General features: G+C 45.2%; 1 protein-coding gene across 1 annotated transcript in view; it reads right to left on the bottom strand.

Moving 5' to 3' along the window:
• Positions 1 to 3,146: 3,146 nt before the first annotated feature.
• Positions 3,147 to 13,746, bottom strand: part of FAM222B (family with sequence similarity 222 member B) — a 117,522-nt gene continuing 106,922 nt past the window's right edge. The window contains 1 exon segment of the mRNA XM_075263609.1: positions 3,147 to 5,178. Coding sequence (XP_075119710.1) covers positions 3,290 to 5,178 — 1,889 coding nt within the window. The 3' untranslated portion in view covers positions 3,147 to 3,289.

Consider the following 13,746-nt stretch of genomic DNA (forward strand, 5'->3'; position numbering starts at 1 on the left):
AGTCATTTCTGTCTGGAGAAGGCTGGAAAGTAATTCCAGATAAAGCAGTTTTATGAGCTAAAATGGCCTCTTTAGTTCAGTTGTCTCTACCCCATGGAGCTATCCTCTTACGCCCCATGGATTTCTCCTCTTCCGCCCCTCTCCATAGACTATTGCACAGATATGATCACAGAAGGAGGCAAATAAGTGAAGAAATAGGCCATTTTCTTTAAATATATTACAAGGTTTATTTTCACCTGCATTTAATTAAAAAAAAAAAAAAAAAAAAAGCGCTTTAAAATTTAGTGTTCTCGCTGATCTGCCTCCATGCCACAAGTCACGATATATACAAAAGTTAAAAGGAGATGTCTAGGAATTGGACAGAACAAACAGGAGGCCAGAATAAGTGCATATATATATATAAAAAAAAAAAAATAGCAAAAAACCCCCCACCACTGACTTGTCCCCATTGTTCCTTCGCAGTGATCACTGAGGCCAATCGTTAGCTGGGCAGGACCCAGTGACAACACTCACCTTTGTCACTGGGTCCCCTTCATTGAGCCAGTGAAGCCACTGATTGTTTAAGAGGTCACATGTTCAATTCCTGGACAACCCCTAGTTGAAGAAAAAAAAAAAAAAAAAGCTGAAACCCCTCCCCCCAAAAAACTACACATTTATCCATATAAGGTATCTGTTTCTTTAAAAAAAAAATTGCAGTTGAGCAATCTTATTTGTAACCCCCTTACTTGGGTTGCAGAACTTTAGAGACCCAACCTTCTCCACCATGGACACCCAAGCAGCGTAGGCATGGAGGAAGTCTGCAAGGGCAACACTTTCCTCTTCTAGACACAGAGCTATTCTAAAGGAATATTTTATGCATTATGTGTGGCGGCCTGATAAGCCTAAACAGATTGCTCGGAACAGCGATGTCCGAAGTGAGACACCATATGTGAATTGAACAAGCCTGCCTTGTGAGTTATGTTGGCCATACACCTTAGGGAGCGTTCACACTACCGTCGGTGTCCGACAGCTAGTGTCCGCACAAGATTTTGAACGGACATTAGCATCAGACACTAGCTGTGTCCATGACATTTTGAATTGATTTAAATGGACATCGGATGCGTTCTTTTATTGTCCGTGTCTGTTCTTAAAGGGGTACTCCCAAGTCGCATACTCACCAGTCTTCACTGCTGTAAAATCTTCTTTCGTCATTTGGTGGGCGGGGTTTCACATGCAACCTGCCGTGGACTATGAAGTACAGGCAGGAGCAACTCCATTCTTTGTTACATACAGAGACTGCCTGTCTCTGCCATAATGAACACAATTGAATTAGCTAGCCTGATAACTGGGAGAACAGAAGACGAATTCAGAAATGCAAGCAGCTCCTCTCCCCTATCTGAGTGCAGGACCTAGGTCACGTGGTGTAGACACAGGAATAGCTAGATACACAGGCTCGCTCCCTGCACTTAGCCCCTCCTCCTTCCCCCTGAGAGCAGCAGATACATCACTTGACTTTTGAGCAGATAAGTCAAGGGCTGTGTCAACAATGAATTGAATAAAGTAAGATAGTGGACAAACAAAGCAGTTTTGCTGAAGCAGTGTATTTAGGAAAAGTCTTACATCCACATTAACAAGCAGTATAGATAGGATCCTTGTGATGGGACAACCCCTTTAAGTGTCCGTTCCCAAAAATGTTAGACTTTTCAAGCGGACAGCAAAAACCTACATGTCGGGTTTTGCGGTCCACTTGAAAAGTCGGACATCTTTGGGAACGGATGGTTAAGGACACCCACGGACAGTAAAAGAACACACCCGATGTCCATTTAAATCAATGCAAAATGTCACGGACACAGCTAGTGTCCGCTGCTAATGTCCGCACAAGATTTTGAACGGACATTAGCAGCGGACACTGACTGTAGTGTGAACGCCCCCTTAGAAATCTACTGGCTATTCTCCCAGCCCCTATAGACACATGCACACAACTTGGCCAAGCATGCTTGTGCTCAGTAGGAAGAGGAGAGAGACGCCAGACGCCACTAGTGACAGCTTACCTGCCAGAACTAAAGGATAGGGCATGCTGAAATACAACTACCGTGACATCCACCATCCCATACACATTAGAGGGTTGGCCTATCACAGAAAAATTGGGAAGTTCAACCAACATTAAGCTAGTGTTATGGCCAGCATGAGGAGAATGAACACACTATTGTTCTTGTCTACGTAGAATATTCTAAAGCTTTTTGCAACTAAAACCTGGTGATGCTCTATGTGACTGATATAAGGCACTACAGCAGCTAGGCTATACATAGCTTAAAGAAAAAGATGTCATATCAAGGGTAACCAAACTGCTTTAGTGCGCACACAACCATACTACCTCCGCCGCCTCAGAGGAAGAAGGGGAAAAAAAATAAAAATAAAATTCACTACTATTCTGCTGAAATTGTCAGCGTCTTACATATAAAAGTTGCTTTTCATTCAAAGCGGAATAAATGACTAAAAAAGGGGACTTATTGTAAACCATAAGGACCTTTGGGCTCTTAGCATAAAGACTTAGCAATACTGTAATTAAAAAAAAAAAAAAAAAAAATTAAACTCACATAAAACAGAATTGCAATTATTTCTCTAAAAATATGTATCCAGTGATAAACTCCACTATGCATTGTGTCTGCTACACCACATAAAGGATTTTTTCCAGAACTTTACCACTGACCTATCTATATCAGTTTGGTAGGGATGTTCAATTGAATGGGAGAGCCCTGCAGTACCAATCCCGGCCACTATGCGAAGTACAGAGCTGTGTCTGTCCCGATCAGCTGATCGATGCGGATCCCGGGAGCCGGATCCCCACCAACCTGATATTAATGAGGTTAGGTCATCAATAAGTCCAAGAACAAACCCCTTTAATCCATTTATCGCACTAATTTATAACCCGAAACACAATGCATACAATTCCCTGTCAGCTGAAGGAAGATTGATCTGTTCCCTTCAAAAGCCCAAAAAAAGAAATATAGGTTGGGTAAGGGGTTAAATAAAAAGCCAGGAGGAAATACCACACTTCTTAGGGCTTAGTGTTCCCAATGTTAAAATAAAGCAGCATTTTGAAGCCCATCAGAAAGAACTAAAACAGCAACAGTCTTAACTACTGCCACAAAACAAGCAAAGTACATTAGATATTGTGAATGACAGCACCGTACGGCTTGGTTTTTTTTTTTGCATATAATGATCACAAGAAGTTTGCAGGTTGAAGAGGATACAAGAGCCTTGCTCATGACTTAAGACTAAATCCTCTCGGTTGCAAAGTGACTGGAGCCTACCTATACCCTGGATGCTGAATGTGAATACTTCGACTATCAGCTGACTCAGGGGCTCTACTCATTTGGGGTCTTTGAACCTTTGCAAGTGGAGCCATGCTCTGATCTCTGAAGCAGGACTGCTGAAAGTCCCCTCCAGTTAGGTAATCCATGGTCTGCATCAAGTTGTTCTGGTTGGATGATCCTCCCCCAACGCCTCTATAGTGAGCACCCCCGGCACAATCCAAAGGCGCGCCAGCTGCCTGTGCTCCATGGAAAGGCATGGTAAGGTCCTGTGATCCCGAACTGTCGCTGTTTGGAGTAGGCAAAATGTTATTCCATATGGGTTGAAAATAGTGTCCATTGGTATATGGCAAGGGACCCGGCAATCCATTCACGGGAGGGGAAGGAGTAGGTTTTTCAATTGGGGGTTTTAAGCCAAAAGACTGGCTCATGCACAGTTCTTGTTGGTAAGGGGTCTGCTTACCAGGAAAGCCCTGGGCAGCAATTTCTCTCTGAGTGTGTTTCCCAGAAGGACCACCAGATTCTCCGCACATTTGTTGCAGGTGTGCAAGCTGATGTTGGTTCCATGTCATGGGTTTAAGATCACCAGGATATGAAGCAGGCACTCTGCTCATGTTCACCATGGGGACGTTTCCCGAGGCGGCAGAGGAAATAGCAGCAGCAGCAGCATGGTCTACAGATGTTCCAACACATGAAGGCATGGGGATGCTATGAGTGGAAACCCTGGTACTTGCATTGATAAGCAGGTTACGACTGATAGGACTGGGGTTGGCTATCTGGCCCTCGCATACAGAGGTAGTGCCTATGCCAGCCCTGGCCTGACAGAACTGGTTTATCTGGTGCACAATGCTGCCAAGGTCTGGTGGTCTATTTTGCTGCAAGGTCGCAGCCATAGAAAGAGGAATAGTTGAGGTAGACACTGTCACATTCGGAGGGGCGTCCGCATCAGGCAACTTTCGTGCTCCGTGTAAACCTGGCTGCAGAATGTTGTTGGCAGGGTGTGGCAGAGTCTGGTGACTTACTCCAGGGGCATGCTGTAACGCTGACTGTTGGGGCAGGCTTTGCGAATGTTGCGACCCCATGTTCTGCGGATGCTGCATTCCCTGCGAGTGCTGCAGCGCTTGAGACATATTCTGAGAGTGCTGCAGGACCTGTGGCAGGTTCTGTTGGTGCTGCAGAGCCTGTGACATGCTCTGCTGACGTGGTATTGTCTGTGGAAGTCCCTGCGCATGATGCAGTGCCTGTGGCATACTCTGTGTATGCTGCACACTTTGCGTGTGCTGCACATTTTGTGAATGCTGAAGAGCCTGTTGCTGGGATATACTCTGCGTATTCTGCAGACCCTGAGAATGCTGCAGCCCCTGTGGCAGGCCCTGTGGGTGCTGCATCGTCTGAGGGTGTGGCAAGTTTTGTGGGTGATGCAGTCCAGGAGGCAGGCTCTGCGAGTGTGACAAAGTCTGCTGTTGCATGCTCTGAGCGTGCTGCAGGGCCTGCGCATGCTGCAGAGCTTGCTGGGGGCGTGCAAGCCCCTGAGGGTGGTTTAAAGTGCTAGGTGCAACATATGGAGCAGAAGGGGGATTCATCATAGAGTCTGGCAAAAGGCGGGCACGTGCGCCGTCAAAGCCTTTCAACACACTTTTAGCTGGGGACTTGACAATTGCCAAAAGTCCTGTCTTTGTGCTGACCTGCGAAGGGTATGGACTATAACGTTGGCCTGAAGTATCTAGCCCGTTCACGGTGCGGCGGATATGTTTCCTCTGCGGAACCTTTACACTGTTTGGAAAGATTTTTATTGTCAGGGGATTGTTGGCAACCGTCTTAGCATAAGCATCCAATTCTGCAGGAGTAGGATGCTGAGCAGATCTCATCTTCTGTGTAGTATCCCCTGCCAAAAAAAAGAAAAGAAACAGAAAATACTGTTACGTAAAGAGGTTTAAGAGTTCGGATCATCTCGATAGACAATGTAATACTTTATCAATAAAAAGCCAACATCACAGACAAAGTTTCGATAATACAGTCAAGTCAAAGCACTAAAGAAACGCAAGCAAGAATAAAAGTAATGAATATATAGAGGTCGCAGCAAAACAAGATGGCTGTCTTTTATACAAACAAAGCAGTGGACACATCTCAGACATCACAACGCACCCTGCACATCCAACCCCCACCCCTCTAGGTCAGCCAAGCATTCCCCTTTAGCAGCAATCACCTGTATAAACAAGTGCAAAACACAGGTTATGCCATAGACTATACACACCAAACTAAAAAGTCCAAATCTGCATTAAAAATTCCCAATTCTCTGCATAAAGTCCAAAGGACATGCGAATCGGGGAAAGTAGCATCGTGGTCATGCTCCAGTAGCCTGGATGTTACAGTATACATTACAGTATCTGGTCTCACAAAACTAAAATAAAGCCCCTTTTTAAAAAAAAAAAAAGGTTCAAGTGGGAAGGACAAGGGGTTCCCCAGAAATGAGCGGTTACCAGACAGAATATTAGGTATCAATAGCTTACATGTATTGATCCAGCTACCCAAGTAACTATAGTATTGAGTGACGCTAGATTCACACTTAAAAAGCGGTTACCTGTGGAAACAATAGACTAATGGAGTCCGCCAGGTTTCCGCCCAAAATCAGCAGAGAGAAAAGTCACGCTCGCAGGATTTCTCTCTGCATATATTAAGCGGAATTGAATCTATGGTCAAACAACACCTTATTAGAAAAAAACAAAACCACTCTACTGCCTATAGACTACTATAAAATCAAAGCCGCTCTTATAACCAAAATGATAAATCTATGTGCTCCGTTCCTCCTCTATAACTTGCTCCCTTTAGTACGTATATTGTCCTCTTCCAGGTAGGCCGGCTCATCCCCAGTGAGACGTTGCAGCTGCTGGGGATCACCAGATAAAGGGCACCTGACCACAGATAGGATTTATAGTCTACGGTCAAGAGTTTATTGGTTGTGCTATATCCCGGGCAGCAGATTTCCTGCACATCACGCTGAGGACGCAGCTGTCTGCTTGACAGAACAAAATATAGTTCAGACTTAACCCTGTTCTCCTGGTAGAAAAGCAATCGGTGGAAATCTGCTTTTTCTTTGTATAGAGGGCATAAAACCTCTGTAGACATCACTCGTGGAAGAGGAGCCTTTTGCAGCTGTGTTCCTTCAGTATTATACAGTCTATGCCAAGGAGAATACCAGGATCCAGCTGAGTAAAGGCCCCTGAGATCTACTCAATTTATCTCAGGCTCTGTTCACACCTTTAACTACATCTGCTTAGGCACATCTATAGAGACCCATGCAGCAGGCTTATGCCTAGAGTGTCCTAACATAAGCCGAACCGCTCAACCAGCATACGTATCAAATATGGCACCTATTACACTTTTTTTTCTCTACCATAGGAGCCTTTCATTATGCCAGGACATTGATAGCCTTTGACCAAAAAAAAAAAAAAAAAAAAAAAAAAAAAAAAAAAAGAATAGTGAACACATCCTTGCGTTGAACTCACATGGGCCAGTACAGTACGGAAAAAAACAAAAATACTTGCGCAAAAAAAAAATTCAAGATTTTCAGTGGTCTTACAAGGCGTTTAGAGTCCCATTATTTTCAATAGGAAAATGCACTTGTGAAAAGACTTATTTGAAGGAAATTGGTTTATTCCTTCCAGCTGCGAGTTCCTGCACTGAAATTGTGGTGAAGGACCAGCACACATGCTGACCAGTGCTAGTCCTAAACTGTAGGCAACATTATAGAAACCAGTGGTTCTGTCTGAGATTTTTGCAACCGGTTCTTTATAATCCCTGCACCATTGGAGGATTCAGGTATCAGTGCGCCCACCAGGACTGTGGTATGGAAATAGGAAACGTTACCGACACCAGCTTCACAAGAAAGCTATTTTATATTATACAATCATCATGTCACATATCCTTTGATAGGAACTCAATAACTAGCTTTTTCATGAAATGGAGGAGACTTACAGTATGTGGCCCCACAGCCCTGGCACCTACACCAGCTTTTTTGAGATGTGAAGGTGGTGTCAGAACACTATTTGCAACCAAAGCCAGAAATGGCATTCAAAAAGTTGCAAACCCCTGTTTGTGTCCGCTGTTCATGCCTTAGTGCAGAGATTCTCAACCTGTGGGATGCAACCCCGGCGGGGGTCGAACGACCAAAACACAGGGGTCGCCTAAAGCCATCAGAAAAGATGGCGGCCGCGTACTAAGCACCGCCTTCTGGCTAGCTTACATGCTCACTCTCTGGTGACAGGCACGCGGGTTGGTTCAAGGCGTTGTGGATTTTGAAAACAGCGGTTGAAGCGGAGAGATCCGGCTGCACGTATCGGGCAGAGGACTGAGCTGAGGAGACTGCAGCAGCACCGGGCGCGGGAATCAGCTCAAGCACAAGGCCAGCAACACCACCGGGAAGGCGCGGGTGACAGCACGGGTGCTGCCCGGGTATGTGCTCCATGTGGGCGGTGTGTACTGGCACATCACTGGGCATCTCCGGGGTGTCTGACCATTCTGTCAAGTCTGTTGTCTCCGCCGTGCAGTGTATTGCTCCCTGGTATCAGCCCGGGCTAGTGGTTTTTAGTGCAGGGCAACCTAATTCCTGCTTTATGTGCAGGTCTGTTCTGTCTACACCTCTGTGCAGTCCATTTACTGTAAGTTGAGGCGCTGTTCACACCTGTGTTGGTCACCTTGACTAAATGATTATACTCTCCAGTAAAATTAGACGTATTTAAAACCTTTCCCTCCCCAGGGAGATTTTTTTCTGTATTTTGACTGTCCAGTAAAATGTCAGCAGCTATATGAACCCGACTGACCTCCCCACCAACAAAGTGACACTACATATATAGACTTCGCTGTCTATAGCAACCAATCTCACACATTTGGGTTGTTCATGTCTATGCCAAGGGGCCGCCTGGCACTGATCAGTCACATATCCCTGGATAAAAGAAAGGACTGAACACCAAGTCTATTGGCTATCAATTTTAGTTTAAAAATCCTATGATCCCCATTATATAGTCAGTGGGTTCCCTTCATAACCGTAGCAAAATTACAGTTATGAAGTAGCCACCAAAATTACTTTTTGGTTTGGGGTCACCACAACACGAGGAACAGTATGCGGGGTCACGACCTTAGAAAGGTTGGGAACCACTGCCTTAGTGGATTAATAACCCTCCCCCAATGTGTGCACTTATTCTATTGTGCACAGCTTTAATAGTGCACCAAGCAAAGAACACCCAATGATAGCGTACATACAATGTGATAATAGAAATTCTAGCTCAGCTTTGCGGCATTATATCGAATCTCTAATACCGGGCCGATGCTGCCAAGGATTAAATATATATCTCAGTGTTGTTCTATACAAAGCTACAATTCCACTAAAACTGTACAGATTCCGGAAGGAAGCCATTTATAGATATGTAAATTAACAGTCCAAAAAAAAGTCACTTTATGGGACCCTTAGCGAGACCGTGTTCAATCTATATCAGAGGGGGAAAGAAGTGGGGCTATATTTTTTCCAGCAGAATGACATCAGTACCACATTACAGGCCGAGGGGTCCGGTCAGTGCCTGTTTTGAAGCCATTCTTGGCTTTAGCTCCAAAAACCGCAGCAAAATATGGAAGGAAAATAAAATGTACAGCTCCTTTAGTGATTTTCAACCATTGCCTGCACTTTGGGCAATAGATATTCTAACTAGGACAAGTCCTTTAAAAGGGGTTTCTAGGACTATGACTGATGACCTAACCTAAGCATAAACCAGCAATATCATATCAGTAGTATAGATGAGCGAGTACTGTTTGGATCAGCCGATCCGAACAGCAAGCTCGCATAGAAATGAATGGACGTAGCTGGCATGCGGGGGGTTAAGCGGCCGGCCGCCGTCAAAGCGGAAGTACCAGGTGCATCCATTCATTTCTATGGAGCGTGCTGTTCGGATCGGCTGATCCCAACAGTACTCGCTCATCTCTAATCAGTAGAGTCTGACAAGTGGAACCCACCACGTCTTAAAGGTGTATTATGGTGCCGAGTGAGTTTCGCATCCTCTTATCAGGCAGTGACATTACCTCTATAGATCACATGGCTATACTAAAGCTCAGTCCCAATCCAATGAATAGGCTGAGCAGCGACACAAAGCATGACCACTATACAATGTAGTGCACGGTGCGTGGTGGCAGTGAAGAGGCAACAGCGCTCTTCCAAGCGCTGCGACCCATTCTTTGAGCTGAACTGTGGGCGTTTCTGAATTTTAGGGGACTAGGATATAAGTCAACATCAGATCAGTAAGTTCTTCAGCCCTAAATAGGTTTTCCTATCAGGTCTATATAGCATAGCCATAGGATGCTTCATAGGTACCAGCCAACACCTCAGACATCAATCCCTAGGATGGGATGCCCCGAACGCATGACAATGCGGGAACCCCCAGATACCACAAAAGCGGGGAAACATCTATAGAGGTTACAGAAGCAGCCATGAGCGGATATGCCATAAAGGTCTTTGATAGGAATACCGCTATGTTTTTTGATAATGTAAACAGTAATAATTTCCAAATATGATCACTGACATGGCAAGGACTGGTCTCATTAAAATAGACATTTCTCTTCTGTCAATTAAGGCGGCTTCTAACAAAATGTCATATGTACCTGTAGGCGAGGGCGGAGGATATACTGTATTTACAGGTGGAAGGTCTGTGTGGGTTTTATATTGCTCATATTAATGGCAGACATCCCGGGCTTGTGGTTCACAAGCACAAGATCCTTGTCTCTAGCGTAGACTGACAAGATAAGATGGAATCTCCTAAAACCAGAAGGTTGACAAGAGATGATAAATTTATTATTTTTTTGTTTCCATTGTGGGCCATTTTCCTATAGATGCTTCCTTGCCCAAATGTGACATTTTTTGTGTCTTGGAAGTCACAGACATTCCCTGAACTCAGGCCACATGGGGTCTGTAAGCTGAATATACCCAAAGGATACTGGCCACAGCAGAAAGAGGTAAAAGCCTCCCATTGATTTCAATGGATTCCACGCGGAAAACGAAACCCATTGAAGTCAACGGGAGTCTTTCAGCACTGATTCTTATGCGAGTTATCGCGCCAGAATCAGCGCTACTTTACTCCATGTGAATGGACCCTAAAGTTCCAGTCTGGGTGGCAGAAGATTAGGGCTGCGGCTTCAAGATAGCTTATTAGGGATATCTAGGGACGACTGTGCATTAAGCCGGTATAGGGGGTTATCTGATTCTCCATCTTGCCTACCTGGAACCCGCTAACAATGGGAAATATTGACTTCAGCCAAAGCAGCAACATATGCGACTCTGATGTGTCTGAATGGCAGGACCCTAGCAATGGGCGATTACTGTTTTCTCTCATTTTACACGACCTAAATATGGTGGATGATGGGTATCTGCAATCTCTCATCTATGCTGGTGCATTTTGGGCTGCACTTGCACCTGATGTCGGACACTTATTGAGTAATAAAATATTTTAGATGCACAATTTGTTTATGGTGTAAGCTGCACAGAGTACTACTGACACCTGGGTCCTGTTTGAAACTATTGGCGAATTCCACCAACGAGGGGAACTAAAGTTTTCATATATTTTAAAGGAATTTTCCACCATAGCAATTCATAGCTGGGATATACCACTTACACTAGGTTCACACCAGTGTTTGGGTTTCCATTCTTCAGGTTCGCTTGGGGACTTGAAGATTGGAAACCCCACTCCACTTAAAAAGCCGTGGAAACCTGTTATCCCCATAGACTATAATGGAGTCGACTGGGTTTCCGCCCGAAGAATGCAGAGCAAAACGTCTTGCTTGCAGGACCTTTTTTTGCTGCATTTTTCAAACAGATTTGGGACAGAAACCCTGAACGGAGGGCAGACGCAGATGTGAACCAAGCCTTACTCGTTGAGGATTCTGCAAATTTGATCCCCAGAGCCTCATTTTACTTTACGCTGCAAAGCATCGACATCCACAGTCACCTGCTGTACAGAAAACTATAGCACACAGGAAAGGAGCGGTGCTGAAGTTCCTTGTACAAAGAGTGGCCAGAAGCATCTCTGTGCTGGAGAGATGTGGAAGGAACCTCCAGGAGAGAAACCACCACAGATCACAATGTTATAGCTTATCACAGTAAGGGCTTGTTCACATCTGTGCCCGGGGTCACCGCTTTCAGGTTTCCGTTTTCTGCTCGAAACTGGGCAGGAGACGGAAACCTGCAGGCATTTTTCAAACCATTCAAAAGAATGGGTTTGAAAAGTGTCCAGCCGTGAGCGCCTGTGAGCGTTTTGTGCTCTCTGCGGCAAAAGTTTTTTTTTTTTTTAGCCGGAAACAAAGTTGGACGGCCTGACAGGTTTCCGTCTTCTGCCTGCAGAAGATGGAAACCTGAGAACGGAGACCGGACGCTGGTGTGAACCCAGCATAATACGCTGTTGCACTTGAGGACTGGAATAACCCTTAAAGTCTAAAAGGGAAAGACATGAGGAGACAGTAAGACCAGCAGGAGCAACGTCGAATGTAGTGGCTTACTAATAACTTTCATAGACACTACTGAATACGCACGTTAGATCATAGTAAATTGCCAAGTGCTCTAGATAAAGGGGCTCAAGATAAAGCCACTCCTAATAAAGTCCTCCGCTGAGGCTACAGCTATAGGAGTAGTACACATTATAAGGGTGCTGACCACGACCAAGAACAACATTACACTCGATTGCTATTTACTTACATATAAAAGCACTATTGCAGTTGAATACACTAGAGTTTCATTTTTGGAGCCCTTCTAATCTGATTTTTGTATTAGATCTCTCACGTGTGGGCCTGGAAGGGCCCAAAGGTAATGAGAATAGTCAGTGACATGCTACAAGACGGTAACTGGACACACAGCTAGTTCTAGAGTTTGGACTCAAGACAACAGAAACTGGCACTAGAGAACTTACAAAGTGCTAGCGGAGACAGGAGCGTGTGCTACATCGAAATTGCACCACATCGGAAAAGCAGATTGCTGCAAGTTACTAGACCTGTTAGAAAGAAGGCATAAGAGTCAGAACGCAAAGAAGAAAAACGTTCATACTAGCAATCCAGTCTGCAGTAATGCAGGAGTCAGCCATCACTGGCAGAATGAAGGTAACTAGGTGTAAAGCCACTCTACAGACTAAAGTCAATGTTCGACCATATATAAATATATACAGTAAACCCCCAGAATACACGGCTTCACTTAACCACGGTTAGTGGCAGGAGGGTTATACAAGGCCTTATCCAAAGGATAGGTCATAATATGACACTCGACAACCACATCGATCTACAGTTGTCTGAGCAGTGTACAGAGCCAGAAGCAGGTAGCTTTTGTACATTGTGCAGTGACCGACTAACAGCGTGGATCGGTCACTGCACTGAGCCATTTGCTTCTGACTCTACATTGTGATGCTATCTGCAGTGTCCAGTATCCTCAGGTAGTCTTGGCATCTATTACCTGCAGATCTTGTGGCCTTAGGCCTCGTTCACACGGGGCACGTATTTTGGTCTTGATTCTGATGCAGGAAGTTGCGTCAGTATAGGACCAAAATGCGCTTGCCGCGACTGTTGCGGCTTCCCCCTATGGAGTAGGCTCAAATGAATGGGCCTAGTCTGGAGGGTGCTTTCGCGGGGCGTACGCCAGAGCTGACTCAGCCACGCAATCCGCCTGAAGAAAGAACAGCTTTTTTTTTTTTTGTGAGCTGGAACATGCCGCTCATGGAAAAACGGAAGGTAGCAGTCTACGTAGACCTCTATTGTGAGGGGGGGATTCTGAGATGGATTCGGCGTCAGAACCCGCCCCCTCTTGCCCAGTGTGAACGAGCTCTTACTGTAGAATACCTGGTGCTCCCATTATAAAAGCTGCTGCTGCTCTTCCTCCATTCTGAAGCCCTGTTTGCCTGTCTGCAAGATGGTGACTAGAGATGAGCAAGTACTGTTCGAAACGGCAGTTTCTAATAGCACGCACCCATAGGAATGAGTGGACGCAGCCGGCATGCAGGGGGTTAAGGGGCAGGACGCCAGCCCCGTCTGTGTGCCGGCCGGCTCCATTCATTGCTATAGGTGCGTGCAATTCTAAACTGCCGTTTCGAATAGTACTCGCTCATCTCTATTGACCAATCTCAAGATTACCCTATTACACAGTGAAACCTGCCCAGAGTGGCGCTTCCTACACCAATCTTTAACCTCTATATCCTGAGGGGAGAGGCTCCTCTTCTCTAGAAGTATGTTTAATCAGTGATTGATTCCCTCCAGAAAAACACAAACACCCCCACAATCTGCACCCCAAAGACCTGTATAAACAGCACCAAAGTGTATTATCTGTCCTATGGTATACACCTTATGTCTCTAGAGTCTTCTGTTGGATAGTAGCTATACGACCCTGCCCATAGGATAATCTGACACTGTGATGGCTAGGATTGTGTACTTTTTGGCCATC

Source organism: Leptodactylus fuscus, chromosome 2, assembly GCF_031893055.1.
Source record: "Leptodactylus fuscus isolate aLepFus1 chromosome 2, aLepFus1.hap2, whole genome shotgun sequence".
In the NCBI taxonomy this organism is placed as follows: domain Eukaryota; kingdom Metazoa; phylum Chordata; class Amphibia; order Anura; family Leptodactylidae; genus Leptodactylus; species Leptodactylus fuscus.